The 21,170-nt window shown below is 42.0% G+C and overlaps 2 protein-coding genes across 3 annotated transcripts in view; one reads left to right on the plus strand and one right to left on the minus strand.

Moving 5' to 3' along the window:
• G3bp2 (G3BP stress granule assembly factor 2) overlaps positions 1–843 on the minus strand; it is a 74,879-nt gene extending 74,036 nt beyond the window's left edge. Inside the window, exon 1 of the mRNA XM_059274670.1 lies at positions 684–843. The gene's annotated coding sequence lies outside the window, so the exon portion shown is untranslated. The remainder of the gene's footprint in view (positions 1–683) is intronic.
• Positions 844–1,042: 199 nt separating this feature from the next.
• Positions 1,043–21,170, plus strand: part of Uso1 (USO1 vesicle transport factor) — a 68,425-nt gene continuing 48,297 nt past the window's right edge. Inside the window, exons 1-4 of one of the 2 annotated variants that reach the window (XM_059274665.1) lie at positions 1,043–1,270; positions 13,532–13,618; positions 13,912–13,976; positions 17,374–17,450. In XM_059274665.1, the coding sequence (XP_059130648.1) occupies positions 1,205–1,270; positions 13,532–13,618; positions 13,912–13,976; positions 17,374–17,450 (295 nt within the window). In that variant the 5' untranslated portion in view covers positions 1,043–1,204. The remainder of the gene's footprint in view (positions 1,271–13,531; positions 13,619–13,911; positions 13,977–17,373; positions 17,451–21,170) is intronic. The other variant, XM_059274666.1, reaches the window with a different exon arrangement.

The raw sequence follows: 21,170 nt of genomic DNA on the forward strand, positions 1-21,170 counted from the left end.
AGGTACTAATGAGCATATGAAGGCATACAGTGGAAGCATACTGATTTTTTTTTTTTTTTTTTTAAGAGGGAGGCTGGGAAAGACGAGTCCAATCTTAAACGTCACGTCTGAGACCTACGGGGAATTGAAACCGGGAGATGCATGAGTCAGTTGGCTAACCGGACCGCCTTTCGGTGTCAAGAAATTTACAAGGCAAATTCCGCAAGCATGTGGACCTGGAAGCCTCATTTGGAAAGAACAAGTATACCGATTTGGAAAAATGACATTTTGCATGTTAAAACCACTGAAAATGCAGGACTCGAGAGTTAATGGAAACAAACAAACATTACGCTACTGGGCTACCAAACTGACACTCTGAAATGATTTATTTCTAATTTCTTACTAGAGTGAGGTAAACGCAGGGCTCGATGGAGGTTCCTTCTCACACTTGAAAATGAGCCGAGTACCTGGTATTTAGATCTAGGAATTCCTTTTAGTAGGGTTGAGGAGCAAGAATTTAGAAACGCGCCCTCCAGTGGTGGTGGAATGAGGGGGTCTCTAGCACCCCCGTTACCACCAAACAAAGCCCTGAGAAGAAATGCAATTTACGAGGATCAAAAGGCCACATCGCTCGCACCGCTTCATCAAAAGCACCAAACGAATTCTCCCAGGGTCCCGGACCCCCACCCCCCTCCCCTTCTTACCTGTCAGGTTGGCCAAAGGAAAATTTCACTTTCGACTCCACAAAACCAGCCCTTAGGTTTGACAGCTTGCAGTCCGTCCCGCTGGGCGACAAAACACCTAGCAGCCGAAGCGCGCAGTCTAATCAGATCCTCCCGAGCCGACTGGGCTGGGCTGCGACCACGTGGGTGACCGCGGCCAGCAGCAGCAAGCGGCGCAGGGCGGAGGAGGGGGCGTGGCCGTGGGGGGGGCGGGCGGCCCGCCGGTGGGCGTGGCCTGCGGGCCCGGGGCTCCCTCCTCTCCCCTTTTGCCTTCGCCCTTCGAGCCGCCACGTAACGCCACGTCCCCGCGCATGCGCACCGCGGCTGGCGGCGGTGGCTGTTTCCGGGCTCAGGGCGCCCGAGCGGCTGCTGAGTAGGAGGCGGCGGTGGCGGAGGCCGGGGAGTGCGGAGCGCCGGCTCGGGGGCTAGGCCCTTCGGGGGGCGGGGGCGGCCGTGTTTTCTCTGGCTAAGGGGCTGGTGGACGCCGGCGGCTGAGCGACGAGATGAATTTCCTCCGCGGGGTGATGGGGGGCCAGAGTGCCGGACCCCAGCACACAGAAGCCGAGACGGTGAGCGCAGCGCCGGGGCCCGGCTGGGGCCGGGCTGGGCGAGACCGGGGCGTCCACGCCTCCCCCTTCGCCTTCCTTCCCCCTGCTCGGACGCGCGAGCTCCCCACGCGGCGGTGTAGCCCGGGCCGCGGTGACAGCAGGGCTTCGGGGACCGGCTGGCCGGCGGACCGAGGCCCCTCCCTCCTTCCCTTTAACCTGTCGGCCGGCCGCGGTGCCGGCTGAAACCCGGCTCTGGAGGGCTGGTGTGGAAGGAGGTTAAAACCCAGCTGTTGGCGAGGGCGTGTGGCTAAGAATAAAACGATATTCTTGGGGCACACAGCCACCTGCTCCTGCCCCATCAGCTGTAAGGACGGGCGTTTGCCTAGGGTTGGTGGTTCAGACCCCACTTCTCAGGTTCACCCAAAAGTGTCGTGTGGCCATACTTTTGAATGCAGTAGTGATCTGTGCTCTCTAACCACTCTAGGGACTTTTCTGCTCTCCTGGTGACACGATTTTGTAATGTTTTTGAAAAAAAATTATCAAGACACGGAAAACCAGTGTTTGATTTTATGTCTAGGATACACTTACTGTGAAGTTTGCATAGAGTCAATTGGAAATTACTGTGAATGCACTAAAAAAATAAACTGACTTGAGAATAAATTAATTGAGCTACACAGAAAATGACTGCGGGTGACATTTTAAAGATAAACTTTAGATATAGCTGTCATACCTTTGTTTTAGAAGATCCAGAAGGATCATAAAGTACCCTGAAAGGATAGGGCCTTTACAAAGTATTTTGCCCAGGGTCTTAGAGCTAGAATTCTACTACGGTGAAAACTAAGGCTTCTGCTAAGCCTGGACTTTGTTGCTGATCCATCTATTTCAGTTCTTACCTGGCGATTTTGGAAATTTACATAATGTTGACCACACGAGTCTCTGTTAGTACTTCTTGGGGGAGATGGAGGAGTTGTGAGGATTGAATCCAGGGCCTGAGCACATAATAAGGCAAACATTCTGCCACTGAGCCAGACTCAGCACCAGGTTAGAACTGAGCTGAAATCTGGCAGGTTCCATCCTCTCCCAATATTTGGCTTCACTTGTCTCAGACACACAAATGAAGAGCTTGCTTTGAAGTTAGACCCCGATTTGAAGCCAGGCTTCCACCCTTGATTGACTTGGGCAGATGAGAGAAGGTTGACACTTTCTAAGTAAAATGAAGTAAAAGTAAAAGTGTTAGCTCCGAGGGATGTGATGAGTCTTTGGGAAACAAAGTATGGTCCTTAGTAGATGCTCAGTAAAAGATAGTCTTGACTCCACGTAGGCTAGAGTGGGAATACCCTTTGGCCTGGTCACGGTGACCTCTTGGAAAAGGTGACTGAGAGTACAGGAATTTAAAGCCGGAAGGCTCCTTCTGGATCATCTAGTCAACCCTCCTCCTTTTACCCTCACCATAGTGGAGCTGGGCCTGGAACACTTTGATGCACTGTGCATAGATCAACAGCCTGGTTTTTACATCATTTCAGAATGATGCCCCGGTGTCACCATGATGGATATGTAAACTAGAGAGTGTGACAGCCCTTGCTTGTTCCTGCTCAACTTCATGTGCACTCAAAATGGAAAAAGTAGTTTGTCTTTGAAGGAGAGTGAGTGTACTGAGTTACAGTGTGTTCCGAACTAGTATGAGGAAGTACAGCAAGGACCCATGCATGGGTAACTAATTTAGAAGAATTTATAGAGCATCAGTGGAGTGCACGGTGTAGTATTAGGTGCTTTAATTGGTGATACTTGATTTGGCCTAGATGTTTGACTTGCAAGGGCTTTGAACCTTTTAACTTCTAGATCATCATCTACTATAATGTAGGTTCTTCCATCTCTGCAAAATTAAGTTGTATCTTTGGAATGGTTCTCCGTCTTTCTTTTTCGTAGCTTTTCCCAGTGGAAAGCCTCTTTTATCTGAATTCTACTTGTTCTTCAGACCTGTCATTAATTTTTTTCTAGTATGCACCCTAACTTATTTGCCCAAGAAACTGCAAATAATGTCTTTCCTCACAGAATAACCATTGCTTTATAACTAGGTGAACATGTCTTGTTCTTCCTACCATTTATATACACCCCAGCCCCTCTGCTTTCCTATCAGGTATAAAATCATCCTTTAAAGTATCTTTTTTGTTCAAGGGTCAGTATTTCAGGGTTTTTTCCCTTAGTAATATATGCACCATAAGAATTTTTTTCCAGACATTTCACTGAGCTAAATCCCCGATCCCTCCTCCATAAACATTTTTTAAATTAGAGTTATATTTCAAATAAACCACAGATATAACAGAGAAACTTACAAATATTAGGTTTAAAGAAATAAATGCCGTTTTTATCCCTTTAGAGACCAGAGTTGTTGAACAATTGAAGTCTGTTGTGTCAGACTTTTTACTTAGAGATTTTTCAGATGTTCTCCTTGTTGGCTGTTTTCCTGCCTTTACATTTTTTCTTCCTTCATTGTGGGGTGCGAGGGGAGGGGGTGGTGGAGGTGGTGGTGGTGGTGGTGGTGGAGGTGGAGGTGGTTTGGGTGCTAGCAGAGTAAGCTATACCCCAACCCATGCTTAGTATCTTCTAACTGTGGAAGAGCTGTATTGCTGATTGTGTTGTGCCTAGCCTAATCTCAGCTGAGGGTGACTTTGGGCTTGTATTAAGATGTTCTTCAGAACCAGCCAAGTAATAAAGATCTGTATTTGTATCACAAGATCGTCAGCAAGTTTGTGAAATAGAGGACATGTATAATCTAGAATTCGACCCACATTACACTTTGTATTTTTAAGTCCAGTACCTTTTAATATGGTTTCTTCTTTTTCCTTCCTTGAGGTAGAGAAAGACACTGATGTCTGATGATTGAAACGTCTTTCACCTTGGCTTTGCCCATGCTACTAAACATAGTAAAGGCCCACAAGTACTTGTGAAGGCTCTTGTGTTCTTAGGGTTTCTTGAAAAGTCCGCAAAAAATGTGAATGTAGTATAAATCATTGGGATGCTTTCTGTTGTCAAGTTAGTCCTGAGGCATGAGAGCGGCTAACAGAAGAAAACTCAGAAATGCTGTTCTGTTGCAGGTGTCTCTGGGGGTTGATGATGAACGCCCCAGAAGGCAGAAAGGCTCGCAAGCTAGACCCAGGTGTACGTTCTTCTAATTAAATTCTTAAGTGGAACGTGACCTTAAATTTACAGTTTGGGACTGGCTGGTGGCTCAGCAGGTAAATCACTTGCCATGCAAGCCTGACAGACAACCTTCAATCCCAGAACCCACAAAAAGGTGGAAGAAGAGATCCAGTTTGACAGTTGTCCTCTGACCTCTCTGCATGCACACCCACACGTCACATTAACAATAAAGAAAAAGTTTTTAGTGTCCAGTTTTGGTTTGAGGAAGCACGTTTTCTGAGTGTGTGATTGAGGACATTGTTGTAAGTGTTGTTGTAAGTGTATTCTCTGAAACTCCTCTTTGAGTTGCTGCTACACAGTCCACATTAGTAACTAGGTCGGTGTCTTAATTGGAATGTTTTCTCACTTGGCTTGACTTGCAATAGGAGTGTCAGAGAAAACAGGGGAGTGATTTGCCTCTGATGACTTTTACGTCCCAAGCAAAGTGTCTTTTTGACTTGCTTGTATTAAACATCGCTTCCCATTTTGAAGGTTAATTACGTAAATTATTTAGGCTCCTTTCAAAAAAAAAGAATCACTTAAAATTTACATGCCCTAACATTACCAAGGTGTGTTCTAAAGAATGTTATTTACAGTCTTTGTGATGTCCTAGAAAACAGAGTTTGTTACCAAAGAAGTGTGTTGTCTGTTGGTCACAAACGGAACAGGAAAGCCCTCTATGGCCATATGAAGGGTGCCTATTTCACAGTTTTCTGTCTAGACCTTGTATGTGCACAAGTATGTGCTTATGCCTCAGGGAACTTGGTGCATCTAGTATTCTGGGAAATGTACATAGGATGATTGTCCTAGCCGGTCTATTGTACTGGGATCTAAGTATATAATATGCTTCTCTAGTTTCTGTTTTTCAAGAGTCCTCCATGATCTGCAGCTCTGTACCTAAAAGAGTAAGTTCTGAAGCCGTATGATTTGGGGAGTAATTACAGTCGTCCTGAACTGGAGTATCTCCTAGGAGATATCATAGCAGTTCATTTGAGAGGCTTGTGTTTGTTCGCTTGTTTTTGAGCCCGGGTCTCACTTTGTGACCTAAGCTGGCCTTGAACTCAAAATTCTATGCTTCAGCCCCAGTGCTGGGATTATAAACTACCATGCCCAGCCTGGAAATTCTCTATGTAAAAATGTTATGCTGACTCTTTTATTTAGTTGTTCCAAATATCATAGGAAAGTTATGCTTGTTTTCATACCGGAGAAGTACTGTAAACATTCCTTGTATAAAATAATGCTAATCACCTTTAATTTGAAAACTTTTATAGTGATAGAGTTTTTTAAACATTTATTGTTTATGTATATGTGTGTTTTACCTGCGTGTCTGGGTATGCGCGCGCGCGCGCGCGCGCGCGCACACACACACACACACACACACACACACACACACACACACCATGACAGTCAGAGGACAGTGGTTCTGCATTTACCCCATGTGGGTTCCAGGGGTGACATTCAGGTCATCAGACTTGGCAGCAAGAACCTTTGACCATGAACCATCTTGCCAGGCCTATAGTATTAGAAGTTGTTGTTGTTGTTGTTTTAAATTATGTATTTTTATGAGTGTGGGTGTTTTGCCTGCACTGTGTGTGTGCCTGGTGCCCATGGAGGCCAGAGAGGGCATTGGATCCCCTAGAACTGGAGTTACAGACAGTTAGAATCTCCATGTTGGTGCTGGGAATCGAACCTGGATCCTATAGAAGAGCACCCAGTGCTTTTAACCACTGAGCAATCTCTCCAGCCCCTGTAGTGTTAGATTTTAAGATGCTGGTATTTATGACAGGCTGTTTGGTAGACAAATTTCATGTTAGTCTTGTTGAAAAGTTTTCCTTTACAATAGTTCATTCGTGGGGAAGCATGGACAGTAAATAAAGCAGTGCAGTCAGTATCTTGGCAGATTCAGACGTGATTGGAACAGAAATGGGCTGTGTCGTAGTTGAGGTCATCAGAGGATAACACTGACCTTTGCTTTTCACTTTTCTCGTCTTCAGAGTTACAGATCTACATTGGAAACAAATTCCTGTCTTGCTTGTGGTCAATTAACAGTAACATTTTTATACTATTAGTACATCATGAGTGAGTTAACTGTGGGTTCACATAAATTATTTTAGTCCTACTGAGAAGAGTCTTCCTTGGGATTTCTTTTTCAGGAAGGCACAGCTGTGTTTTAAACTCAGAGGAAGTTTAATGTTTAAGGCTAGAACATTAAAGTAAGCTGGTAGTAGGTGTTGAGCAAGTCCTTGTTAAATTATTGAATGTAGAGGGTTTTTAAAAATATATATATTTTAAATATTTAGTTATTTTATTTTTATATATATGAGAATGTTTTGCCAGGATGTATGTGTGTGCTCCAAATGTGTGCCTGGTGCCCCAGAAGGCCAAAAGAGGGTGACAGATCCCCTGAAACTGGAGTTACAGATGGTTGTGAATCACCGTGTGGATGCTGGGACCTCTTCAGGAGCAGCAAGTGCTCTAAACGGAGCCATTTCTCAGTCCGGGATGTCACTGTCTTGCAAACTAAGTTAACGTTCATCCGACCTTTATGTGGCCCTGTCCCCCCCCTTTGCCTTTTGAGAGCTTTTCATTCTGTTTTTGTTTTTGTTTTTACTTTATTATTGGGGGGGGGGGGGCAGCTTGTGTCAGTTTGTGGTCAAGCACTGTTCCTCACTGGGTCATCTTTCCAGGCCGGTCTTTCATTCTCATGCCCTTCATTTTTCTTTCCTACTCAACAGCTATTCCTATTGCTTTTTTATTTTGAGGGGGGGTTCCTTTGTGTATTAATGAATAATATTATTATCAGCTTTTCCCCTTTTTAGTTTTAATAAGCAGGTCATTCAGTTACAGTTCTGAGTAGATCTTATTTGCTAAATGGAATTGTGAATCTCAAGTGGCAATTATGAACAAAAAGGTATTCTGATAATCACCCATGTGAATTTCATGATGATTCAAATTCGTTATTGATGAGACTTTTATTTTAGAGGTGGGGCTGTCACTCTGTGGCCCAGCTGGTCTTGACTCAGTCCTCCCGCTGCAGCATCCTGAGTGTCTGGAATTACAGATGTGTGCTACCACACCTTGGTTGTGTGTGTGTGTGTGTGTGTGTGTGTGTGTGTGTGTGTGCATATACTAACAATGCCAGTAAGCATTAAGTTCTTTTCGGCTATCCTCTGTATTTACAGTTCTCTTTCCAGAGAAGAACCTGTTACTACTTAAGTATAAATCTTTTCATCTGGGTTAAATTTTACTCAAAATGTTTTTCTCTTTAAAACTTGTGTTGGTGGTATTGCCCTTGTATAGTATTATGTTGTTTAGTGTGTGGGCCACAAATCTTCATTCCAGGGAAGAGCATCATTGAGGCAGGCAAGGCAGAGGGGAGCCCAGAGGCCTGTGATGAAGCCCCAGCAACGTATCCAGGCTAAACGATGGCACCGGCACTCAGCAGCAGCCGGAAGTGCCCTGAATGTAGCCCGGGAGCCAGTTTTAGGTAGTCCCCAAGCTTTGCTTTCCTCCTGTGCCGCACTCCATGCTCTGTGTTTCCAGGCTGCTGTGCCCATGCCTTGTCCCTAAAAGGTGGATGTGGAGTGGTGACAGTCTCATTGGGACTTTGTGAAGATTAAATGAGTTTTAAAGGAGAAAGCACTTTAGGACCTGTCTAGCGTGTGATAAATGCTGCACTTGCCATGTGTCTTAGAGTTTCTATTGCTGCCATGAAACACCATGACCAAAGCAAACTGGGGAGGGGAGATTTACTTGGCTCACACTTCTACATCTAGTCACTAGGACAGGAACTCAAGCAGGGCAGGAACTGGAGGCAGGAGCTGATGCAGAGGCCATGGAGGGATGCTGCTTACTGGCTTACTTCCCATGGCTTGTTCAGCCTGCTTTCTTATAGAACCCAGGAGCCCAGAGATGACATCACCTCAGTGGCCTGGGCCCTCCCTATCAATCACTAATAAGAAAATGTCCTATGGGCTTGCCTACAGCCAGATCTTATGGAAGAATTTTCTTAGTTAAGGTTCCCTTCTCCTTAGATGACTTTAGTTTGTTTAGTTGGCATAAAACTATTCAGCACACCATATTTTACCAATACTAAAACACAGGTTGGCATTTATACATCTCTGAAGTCAGGATGTAGCTTAAAACAGTAATTAGTATTGTTATCCCAGTGATAGACTTAATAATAGTGGGTCTCCGCATGGTGGAAGGAGAGGGCTGACTCTTGCAAGTTGTCCTCTGACTAACTCACTTGTACATGCAGTAACAATAAGTAAAATATGGGGCTGAAGAGAGAACTCAGTGGCTGAAAGTACTTGCTTCTCTTATAGTGGACCTGGAATCTGTTCCCAGCACCCACATGGCAGCTCACAACTCTGTAACTCTCCGATTTCCAGGAATCCAACAGAGGAGTCTGGCCTCTGGGGCACCAAGCACATAGATGATACATACAGGCAAAACACTCAAGCACATAGAATAGAAACAAATAGATTTGTTGAAGAAGAAAAAAGAATTGTGAGTCTTAAAATGTAGTGTATCTGGGCCAGTGAGATACTTGGTCAGATAAAGATGTTTGCCGATAAGCCTGATGGTCTGAGAATTAAATCCCACAAGTTGTCCCCTGATTTCCACATGCACACCATGGCACATGCATACAGACATACACACACACAGCTAAATAAAATGTAATTTTAAAATTGACTGTTTCTTACATTGCATAAAATAAAATGTTAGCTGCCATCATGCTAGTGTTTTTCAAGAAAAGATAGAAATATGGACTTTCATATGAATTTTTTTAATTTTTAAAAGCTAACTTAAGCCGAGCAGTGGTGGTGCACGCCTTTAGTCCCAGCACTCGGGAGGCTGAGGCAGGCGGATCTCTGTGAGTTCAAGGCCAGCCTGGTCTACACAGTGAGTTCCAGGACAGCCAGGGCTGTTACACAAAGAAACCCTGTCTCAAAAAAAAAAAAAAAAAAAAAAGCTAGCTTAAAATTACTTCACATAACACAAGTCAGATAACTTTCAAATACTAAATATGCTATTATTCCTTAGGTTGAAGTAGAATATTTCTCATGTCTTCAAATTTTAAATACTAAGTAATCTTTTTTGTTTTTTTTTGTTTTTTTTGTTTTTGTTTGTTTTTCGAGACAGGGTTTCTCTATGTAAGTCCTGGCTGTCCTGGAACTCACTTTGTAGACCAGGCTGTCCTCGAACTCACAGAGATCCGCCTGCCTCTGCCTCCCTCCTGAGTGCTGGGATTAAGAGCTTGTGCCATCACTGCCCAGCTAATACTAGGTAATCTTCAGAGTGCATCTTGTTTAGGGCCTCCTTCTTCATAGGTAAGGAAGTGGACTTAGAACTGGACTTTGGGCACATTGCTTCCCTATCAGTTCCCTTATTTGCAAACTCACTAAAACATATTTGCAGCCCCGAATCAATAATTGCAGTGCTTTCCTGCTCATTTGAGGACCGTGCAGAGCAGTGAAAACAGACTCCCTGTTTCCACATCAGCTGAGGTCAAGTAAGACCACCCAACCCTTGTTTCTACTTTTCAGTGTGAACAGAATCCTTTCAATGCTCTGTGTAGTAGTACATTTTCTTCATGTTTGTATTTGCTGTTGACCATTTCTCTGTAATGAATGGCCCCTGAGTGCTGTGTTGAGTAGTTTTCCTAGGCACAGGAAGGTTAGAAAGTGTCTTAAAGAAAACCTAGGTTAAATAATTCCATTCAGCATGACGTGCTGTTGGCCTTGAGTTCAGTATCCGTGAATAAAGATATGTATTAAATGAAGCATCTTTAAAGAGAAATAAACATAAAACAAAGGGGTTATTTTTGGCTTGAGAAATTTTTGTTTCCATTTTTTTTAAACAAGAGCTTACTCTGTAGCCCTGGCTGGCCTTGAACTCACAGAGATCACCTGCCTGTGCCTCCCCAGTGCTGGGATTAGAGATATGTCACCACACCTGGCAAAACCAAGGTTGTGTATTGATTGTTGTGACAAAAATCTGACCAGTGGCTCACAGGGAGCTAGCCTTATGTTTTCTTCAGAGGAGTAGCTGAGGATGCACACGGCTTCTGTGTCCATGGTGACGTGTAGAGCGGAACGGTCACAACAGGGATAGTGAAGCAAAGAACACAGAGCCAGCCGTCAGTGTTAGAACAGGTGTGCAGAGTAAGAGCAGGGTCCAGTAGAGGTTTCTTCATGTTTCCTCTGGCTAGTGAAACAAAACTCAACCTTACAGTAATCCAATATATAGTCCACAGTTGTGTCTTCTGTCATGCCCTCACCAGGAATAATCTCTTTTCCCTTTTCTTCTCTCCAGTAAATACGTATATACAAAGGGATAGCTTTTCAAAAGTGAGACCGTTTCAAATGTGTAATAATGGGTATTGGAGATTTTACTATTGTTGTTGTTGTTCACTAATCAGGGAAAATGATGATTTGCCCCAAACATCTTACACAATACTTATTTCAAGACCAGGTGTGTATGTACACTTGCACTGAGGATTAGTCTGCATGCTAACATGTGCTTTACTGGAGCTTAGGTTTGTGTTCCTCACAGAGTGAGTTATTACTTAAGGGCATTGGTTCAGCTGCTGAGAGCAAAGCTAGTAGACAGGCTTAGAGGAGAAAGAAATTTCTCTTTTCTAGTAAAGTACGAGCTAGGAGGTAACAGCGAACTTTGCTCCTCAGAGCCCTGAGTGGTACTTGCCATCACCTCCAGTACTATACTAATTTGAACTGGTGAAGATTCTTTATTACCATCAAGTTAAATTCCAGCTTGAGACCAGTTGAAAGAGAAATGAAGAACACCAAGTTTCATTTTGAGAACATGACCTTGAAGTTATAATTTGTTGGTCAGGATCTGGTCACACTTGATACCATGTTTCAGGGGAGTCTCAGAAAGTGTTCTGTGTGGACAGCCCCACACACAGAGACTCAATCATACCTAAAAATGAGCAGCTGAGCACAATTACACAGCAGTGAGGAACACTTGAAGTGACAGTCTTTGAGTTACAAGCCCTAACTAGAAATTAAGCTTACTTAATGCTACAAAAATGAAAACATGTAAACCGTGTTTGAATGAAAATGGCCAAATCTTTTAGGATTTGGATATGGGTAATGTGTTTTCTTTGATTTGGTTGTAGTTGTCTACAGAGTGGCAGCGTAACACTTCCTTCTGGGAAGATCACTGAGACGCCACAATCATCCTGAATAGGAGCAGGAGGTGATAAGGTCTTCAGCAGCAAAGTAGGAGTTGCAAAGGTTATGTGTTCAAATGTTAGCTTGCTGAGGTCTCAAGCAGAGACAGACAGCCAACACCAAATGCTAGCGTTGTGAACACACGCTCCTGTGTTCCTGAAGCTGTTGCTCCTCTGGCATCAGCCACGCTGGCTGCAGAACCCCTACACATTCTCATGGGGCTTAGGCTAGCCTTGAACTTACTTTGTAGCCTGAAAATGACCTCGGACCACTGATCCTGCTGCTTCCGACTCCTAAGTGCTGGAGTTACCGAGAGTACTACAACAGAGGGCTGTTATGGAAGTTTGTGTTTGCTACGATCCAACCAGAGCGGTACTGAGGCACTAGAACTAAGTACTTCAAGGAGAGACATTTTCCTCATCTGGAATCTTAATACTGGATGTCTTGGACTGAGAAATGACCGAAATAATTCCCATAAGTAATTGCAAAAACAAAGCAAGATTTAAAAAAATGGCGCAAAATTGATGAAGGATGCACAGCACCCGAGGGAGGGACTGCAGTACTACTCAAGAATACTGTTTTGTTTATAGTCTTTTTTTTTTTTTTTTTTTTTTTTAAGATTTATTTATTATGTACACAGTGTTCTGTCTGCACGTATCTCTACAGGCCAGAAGAGGGCACCCGATCTCATTACAGATTGTAAGCCACCATGTGGTTGCTGGGAATTGAACTCAGGACCTTTGGAAGAGCAAGCAGTGCTCTTAACCTCTGATCCATCTCTACAGCCCTGTTTATAGTCTTTAAACAGAATCACAGGCTTCGTGTTTTCAAGAGATAAGTTGTTTTCTAATAGTAAAAATTTATAGTAGCAAAAAGGAGCCAGCTACTTAACAACGAGAAAATTGTGTTCTTTTCATTTTGAAGACTCAATAAAATTATTATGATGGTAATTACAGGTTAAGGTAGGTGTGATTTCTAAATGTAACACTATATTTAAGTGCCATTCATATATAGAAAGTGTGAGCATTTGAGTGATATACCAAAGCCTCCTTTATAGAATTGTCGAAATAACGTCATTAAGGAGGGAATACCAAGTTTTATTTATCTCCTTTGCTTTTTGAGACAGGCTCTCACTAAGTAGCCCTGGCAGCCTATGCTGGCCTCAAACTCACAGAGCTAGCTCTTCCTGTGTCTGCCTCCCACAAATTATTTTAAAATAGAAATATTCTGTCTTTGAAGATTGTGAGACACTTAGAACTTCAAAATTGGGGGCTGGAGAGATGGCTTGGGAGTTAAGGACACTTAACTCTTCCAGAGCAAAGTTCGATAAGGCGGCCTGCGGCTGTCCGTACCTCCAGTTCCAGGAGGTCTGAACCCTGCAGGTCTCCGTAGGAACCAGGTGGGTGGGTGGTGCACAGACACACGTGCAGGCAAATACTCAGACACATCAAATAGAAATAATTTTAAAACCATTTAAACTTTTTATCCACATTTTGAGTTTCTTAGCCCAGTACATAGTTGCCCTGTGGAGGTAGTACAATGACATGTTAATAACCTGTACCATAGCCTGCTGGATTTGACCCCTCTCAATTGAAATAATCCTGATAAGCACAGTTACAGAGCCCCGATCCTACCAATGACTTCTCTTAATTCCTCAACTGCTTTGACTTACTTATTTACCTTCTCACTTGCCCCTTCCCACGTTTCAAGTCTCTGCGGTTGGGGGGGACATCTGTAATTCAGTAATACTGCCTAAATAAATAGACTTGTGAAAGACCACTTCCTCAGTGTCCCATTTGCTGATTTTCTCCAGAATTAACTGGTATAAATTTGGGAGTACAAAACTTGATGGTTTCTTTTTTTTTTTTTCTTGTAATATTGTTTTATTTTTCACTGATAGATCCAGAAGCTCTGTGACCGAGTAGCTTCGTCTACTTTACTGGATGACCGAAGAAATGCTGTGCGTGCTCTTAAGTCTTTATCTAAGGTCTGTAACTCTAAGTTATTGCTTCTTTAAGTTTTTTTATTTCCTGTGTGGACATTTTGTCTGCAGGTGTGTCTGCACCACTTGCATGCGTAGTGCTGGCAGAGGACAGTGGAGTTACAGAAAGTTGTGAGCTGCTGTGTGGGTGCTGGGATTCAAACCCAGGTACTCTGGAAGAGTACCCAGTGCCCTTAACCACTGCGCCATCTCTCCAGCTCCAAATTACTGTTTGTTTGTTTGTTTCCAGTTGGGCATTAATAATAATTAATAGTAACACTTTGCTGTTTTTTGTGTAGAAATACCGCTTAGAAGTGGGAATCCAAGCTATGGAACATCTTATCCATGTTTTACAAACGGATCGGTAAGTTCCATGTATTGATTTTCCTTCTAATTTGTTTATTTTGAACTTTTAATTTGTTCTAGAGTTACCATCATCATTCCGGAAGATAGTAACATTACCTCTACTACATTTTGCTCTCTTAGTCGTCATTTCAGTGAACATGTATTGGATATTGGTACAAGCCACTGTGCTAAGCATTAGTTGAGACATAGACGACATATAAGAACGACCAGAGATGGTGGTGCACATATGTAATCAAAGCACTTGAGAGGAGCAGGCAGGAGGTCAGGATTTAAGGTCAACTTCAGCTTCCTAGCAAGTTCTGGGCCAGTCTAGGCTACATGTGATCCTGTCTTGGGAGGGAAGGTGATGATGTAACTTAACTATAATGGCTTTAAGATTTTGATTTGTATTGGGTAAATGGATGTACTGCTACTCATTTGCAAAAAATATATGTTACAGTATGTAGGTTAAATCGACTTTTCCCCCTTAGGACAGTGAAGCACAAGTAAGAGTCTGGGTTAAATCTGGGGTGTCTTTAGAGAGCGATAGGTCAGCCTGTTTCTTTTTAGGACATTTTATCTGTATTTTCTGTTTTAATTACCTGTGAGTAGATAGTGAGTAGATATCTTGCCTCTGATAAAATATGTCTGTAGGCTTTAGTTGCTTATCACATTTCTTCTCTCTCTCTCTCTCTCTCTCTCTCTCTCTCTCTCTCTCTCTCTCTCTTTAAATTTTTTGAGACAGGGTTTCTCTGTGTAGTTTTGGTGCCTGTCCTGGAACTTGCTCTGTAGACCAGGCTGGTCTTGAACTCACAGAGATCCACCTGGCTCTGCCTCCCCAGTGCTGTGATGTAAGGCATGCGCCACCACCGCCCGGCAGTTGTCACACTTCTACTCCACTGAGATCCCACATAGGACCTGAAATTCAGAGTTGGGGCTGGGGAGACAAGTGTAAGAGCCAGAGTTCAGGTTCCCCAACACCCAGATTAAAGCTTGACATGGCAGTTTGCTGCCAGGAGGAGACAGGTGAAGATCTCAGGGGCTCATTCATCTCTGGTCTTCCTGCTCCTGACTTGTCTGCCCGCTTCAGCTATCTTTTCTGAATTTATCCTCATCAATAGTACCCTTCCATTGAGTCAAAAACTAGAATTCCCTGCTGAATTCATCCCTCTAAGCCAAAGAAAAACAATAATCATGTTTTCAATACTCAGTATATCTATCCCTTAAATCAATTTTCTGGCTTTTTGCTGTGTTACAGAATATGAAAAGGTACTTTAAAATTTAGTAACCAAAGAAGCAATTTATTACTTCAGAGTTTCTGTGCTTGGGGATTGAAGGGTGGCTTAGCTAAGCAGGCCCAAGGCCTCTTAAGCTGTAGGAGACATATCAGCCAAGAGTGCAGTTAGCTAAAGCTTGACTGCGGGAGGGTCAGTCACATGGCAGCTGGTAAGAGGCCCCAGCGCCCCTCCATGTTGCTTTCTTAAGCCTGCTTGAGCACACTCGTGATAGATGGCAGTTCTGGAATCACTCTGCGGTCCAAGGGAGCAAGGAGAAAGCCAGTGTGCTCCTACTGTTTACTCTCAGAGTCACATGTATTGTAGTCGTCAGAAGTGAGTACGTAAGTTGTCTCCATGTCAGGGGTGGCTCATTAGGCTCCACCCCGAGAGCTGCATCCGAGAGCTGCAGGCCAGCGTGTCTAAAACTGCTGCTGCCTTGAAACTGTGTTTTTACCTCTGATCTCTTTGTAACGTGTGTTCATTGTGTTTCACCAGGTCAGTGTAGTGTGAAATCCAAATTTCTTCTCTACTTATTGGTTATTTGGAGACAGGGTTTCTCTGTGTAGACCAGGCTAGCCTCTAACTCAGAGATCTGCCTGCCTGTACCTCTAGGGTGTACCATCCATCACCACCTAGCTATTTTGTATTTTTCCAAGTACAAATATTAGACCTTTTTAGGAAATTCTATTCCAGGCATTTTATTTATTCTTGTCATTGTAATTATTGAAATGATAAGCCCCAGGATTCACTTGTCTCTACTCTCAACACCGAGGTCACAGACATTTACAACTGTGTAGCTGTTTTACGTGGGTGCTGGGCATTCCAATTCAAGTCCTCATGCTTACATAGGAAATGCTCTTAGCCACTGAGCATCTCCCCAGCACCAGCTTTCTTGGGGATTAATCAGGGCCTTACACATGCTGCACAGATGGCCTACCACTGAGTTGAAGACCCAGCCCTGAGTTGTGAGCTTCTTGGGGGTGTCCTTGGTCATGTTAAAGAAGGTCTCTTATAGTTCGGGTTTCTCAGTCATCTCTTGTAAGGTGTGTTACAAAATTTCTCAGAAGCAGAGCTGTGACTAATTTGTTTAAAAGCCCATTGTTCAGTATCCCCATCCTCTGAGAACCTTCTGGACTCTCATCCTTGTTCTCATTGTCCCTCTTCATGTGTGCTGACTCTTTGAGACCTCTGTGACCTTCTTGTTTCCATAAGAGGGAAAAAGCGGACAGATTTGAAATTTATCAGCAAGTATAAAATCTTGTGTTTCTTGATTATATAAATTGTACTTGAGAAGATGAAGTATAGAGAGGATAGACTGCCTACAGATAATGCTATTTTACGTATATATAAATGTACATATGTATAAAATTAACTGGCTTTTCTGCTTGCTAGTTTAAAAGTTTGGTTTACCTTATAAATATATGATGTTTTAATAAACATGCACACGTACATATAAATATACATTCATATGTTTTGCTAAATGGAACTATTCTGTCTAGTTTTTTGAAATTTTTTTTTTTTAATGGATATGAATATTTGCTTGTACATATGTCTGGGCACCGTGGGCATGCCTGGTGCCCATGGAGGTAGGAAGAGGACATCAGATCCCCTGGGACTGGAATTATGGACAGTTGAGTGCTACCATCTGGGTGCTAGGAATTAACCGGAGTCCTCTGGAGGAACAGCCAGTAATCTTAACTTCTGTGTAGCTGGCTGTCCTGGAATTCACTCTGTAGACCAAGCTGGCCTCAAACTGTCTCTGCTTCCCAAGTGCTGAGGTTTAAGGTGTGTGCCACTACTGCCCGGCAGTTTTTACAATTTTAAATAAATCTTTGTGTAGTCTCTTCTTTTATTACTATTACTTGTTTTTGTTGATTTCTTAAGAAAGGTCTCACTGTATAGCCCAGCCTGGTCTGTAGCTTGCAGCCATCCTCCTTCCTGTGCTTCCTGAGCACTGAGATTATAGGTGTGAGCCACTGTGCCTGGCTTTACATTTTCCTTTTCCTAATACTTTCTTAGATTAGGTTTGTAGATAAGAAATGAATATTTTAGTGAGCTTATGAAAGAACTGCCTAAAAATGGCCACAACAGTTTAAATCCAGCCAGCAGTCTGTAAGTATAATAATTTCTTTTTTCCAGTTCGGATTCTGAAATAATAGCTTATGCTTTGGACACACTCTATAATATAATATCTAATGATGAAGAGGAAGAAGTAGGTAAGTTATCCAGTTATTTTACTGTTTCTAAATATAAATTAACTAGGTTATGCCAATTTTGCTTTAAAGTTGAGTATATATATTTTATAGACTTGTTCATTGTTCATAGGTGTTTCTTTTTAAGTTACTCTTGGAATCAACACAATAAAGATCTACCCTTGGTCCTGAATAGTGTCACTAGGGTGAAGGCTCAGTGTGTGATCTGAGCCGTTATGACAAGGTGGAGTGACATTTCTGTCCTTAAGTCAGGGACTCCCTATGCAGCCTGGACTAAGCCAAGCTCAGTCTCCTCCCCCAACTTCCAGAGCATTAGGCTTACAGGCACCACCGCCTCTCACCTACATTCTTCCTTCTTTTAAATGGTTTCTTTTCAGTGACCGTACAAGGAATTAGATATTGTGACATTGCAAATAAACTGTGTTTTATCAGCTTCTCCTTCACTTCACTCACCTCTCCCAGATCTGCTCTTTTTTTTTTTTTCCTTTGGTTTGTTGTTGTTGTTGTTGTTGTTCTAGACAGGGTCTCACTGTGTAACTCTGGCTGTCCTAGAATTCACTATGTAGACCAGGCTGACCTCAAGATTCTCCTACCTCTACCTCCCAAGTGCTGATGTTACAGTCGTGGGCCACCACCCTGCAGGTCCTTTTTTCCTAAGCTTTTTCTCTCTTTGGGCTATAATTAGGCAGTATACATATTAGCCACACTGAGTTCAATAATCCCCTTTGGTTGTTGGTTGATCTCTGTATATGTTATACCCTTGTGCCTGTTGGGGGTTAGAAGCCAAGTTAAGGGATGTCTCTCCTAATACTTAAACCTTTCTTTTCCTAAGACTTTGTTAATTTATAAAGAGCAACAATTTATTAAATGTAGGGAGTTGTGTTTTTATTTATTTATTTATTTATTTGTGTGTGTGTGTGTGTGTGTGTGTGTGTGTGTGGTCTATTTGATACGAAAAAATTCGGATCTGTTTGAAATCCACTCATTTCATTGGTATGTCCTCCTTTTCCTTTTTATTTCAATATACTTGGATACTTAAAGTAAAATAGCTTGTCATTTATTTTGTTACTTCATGAAAGGCTTGGTTGAATGTCTGTACCTTTGTTGTATAACTTGTAAAAAGATATTCAGTAAGTAACATTTCATAGTGCTGCTAAGAACATTCCACATAGCCAGCTGCTGACCTTAGTGGGTTTCTATTATTATAGAGGAAAGAACAGACATACTCATGTGTTTTATAATTCTAATTCATACCAATATATGACAAAACAGAAATTGTAAATAAATATTGACCTTGCACATAAACAGAAAAACATGTGCATATTAACTCCACAGAGTACTGGTAATATGAGTGTTTGGGATGATGTGTTGAATAGTCATGTTCCCATAGAATGAAAGATACTTTTTCTTAAGATTTTATTTCTCTGTGATACCTTGTTAGAAGTTTATTCATTTCTAAGGGATAAAAATATTTAGTAAACAGTTTATTTATCTATGAAAAAAGAAGTTGAACATATAGCCACTTAAATATATACACAAGACTATTCTTGGAAGGAAAAGATATCTGCGTCTCCTAGTTGTTTTTCAGATGAGAAAATTAAATGCAGCACACCTTTTGTTGTTGTTTGAAGCAAGAGTCTCCCTATGTAGTCCTAGCTGTCCTGGAACTCAACTTTGTAGACCAAACTGACTCCAAACTCACAGAGATCCTCCTGCCTCTGACTCCCAAGTGCTGGGATTAAAGGCATGCCAAACCATGCCCAGCCACGAAACACACTTACTAAAAAACTGGCTTAACACCCCTTTATTTCTTAGATATTGGGTGGAGAGTTTTTTTTTCTTGTGTATATTTGGGGTTTGTAAGTTTTACTTCCTTGCACTTTTTGAGACAGTTTCACTGTGTGGTTTAGGCATGAACTCACCACACAGTCCAAGCTGGCCTTGCACACCCAGTCTTGTGCTTCAGCTTGCTGGTGCCGGAACTGTAGGCAGGGCCACGTGCCTCGTCATTCCAAAGCCTTTCTGATAAAATAGGAAACACAACTTTTTTTTTTTTTTTTTTTTTTGGTTTTTCAAGACAGGATTTCTCTGTAGTTTTGATGCCTGTCCTGGAACTCACTTTGTAGACCAAACTGACTCCAAACTCACAGAGGTCCTCCTGCCTCTGACTCCCAAGTGCTGGGATTAAAGGTGTGTGCCACCACCACCCAGCAGAAATGCAATTTTTGAGTAAACAGTATCTGTGTAATTTTTCTAGGGACTTTTCCTTCAGTTATGTGAGTAAATTTTTAAAAACTAGATACTGTTAAGAAATGTGTTCTTGAGCTGTGTTATAGTGCCTTCTCTTTGATGCTTCATTGTGAGGTAATTCTCCAATGACCCAAAAACTCTAGAATTCTTTGTCTTGGGAATATTTTATAGCCCTTTACTGATAAATCTGTCTCATAGTCCAAAAAATACAGTATATTCCATGTGTCATGGATAGTCCTCAGCTATTTGACTTATATGATTGAATCTCATTTTCCAAGAGCTACGCTGCTTACTTGACCTGCCCCTGTGTTTATACAGATAGATATGATTAACTTACTTTATTGCCTGCTTTTTATTTATTTATTTTTGTCTGCCTTTTCAGGTGATGTTGAAGGTAAAGGTTTGCATTTTCATATGCATGATGCTTTAGACATAAGACCTGGTAATATAAAAGGACACTGTCAATTGCTGTTTTTTCTGGCTTCTGAAACACTGGCATTGGTTTCAGTGTGTCAGAACCTGTTATTAAAGGGGAATATTTAATATCTGTCCACACCATGAAACAATTCTAGTGGATCTTTTAATAAATCAAAATTTTTCCCAGATAGTTCCATTTATTCAAATTTGTTTTATATATACTTCCTGGAAAACAAATTATTTATAAGTGATATTTGAATATGTCTACACACGTATGCATATATATCTGCTTAGACTGAGTAAGCTAGAAAGCACTCAGTTCAGAGAATACACGTCTGTTGATTTTGTCCCTTTAAAGTGCCACATGCACAACTGTGCTCCAGTTACTGACCTTTTACAGTGCTTTCTAGAATTCACTGACACTTACTCTCTTGTGATCTGCTTGACTTCCAGTAACTTTTAACAGTTTTTTCTCATAAATAAAATAATCAAGTTTTCTTTTTATTTTGTTTAACTAATATTCCTAAATACTTTTTAGAATGAATGAAATATTATCTAAAGTAGATTTAAAATAACAGTTGCCAGTACCTAACAGAAAACTAACTTACTAAAATACTGTTTCTACCTTTTGTGGCATTTGAGTCTGTTGCTTGAAATCAGAAAATCCCATAGCACGGCCTCGACTCTTGTCGGGCTGTTTGTGTGCAATGTTACGGATCAGGAGCTGTTGCTTCTGTGATTGTTTCTCATGTTTGTGTAGAGCTTTAAAGAGTGCAGAGTCCTTTCCCATCAGTAGCTTACTTAATCCTCAGAGAAGCCTTCGAGGTACGTGTTCCTTCTCTTTCCTCAGATAACAAAAGGAAAGACTGGCCACCGTCACTCATACACTGTGACATGGTTAGCAGAAGAACAGTGGCTTCTCTCTCACTGTCCTTCCTGGTTTTTAAATACTTTATGGATTTTTCAGATGAGTAAAGTGTGGCCAGTGTACTTTTCTAACTAGAACTGAGAATTGTGTAATTTATATAACTGGTTGATAGAAAATTCAGATAAGCA

Source organism: Peromyscus eremicus, chromosome 10 (assembly GCF_949786415.1).
Source record: "Peromyscus eremicus chromosome 10, PerEre_H2_v1, whole genome shotgun sequence".
NCBI lineage: Eukaryota > Metazoa > Chordata > Mammalia > Rodentia > Cricetidae > Peromyscus > Peromyscus eremicus.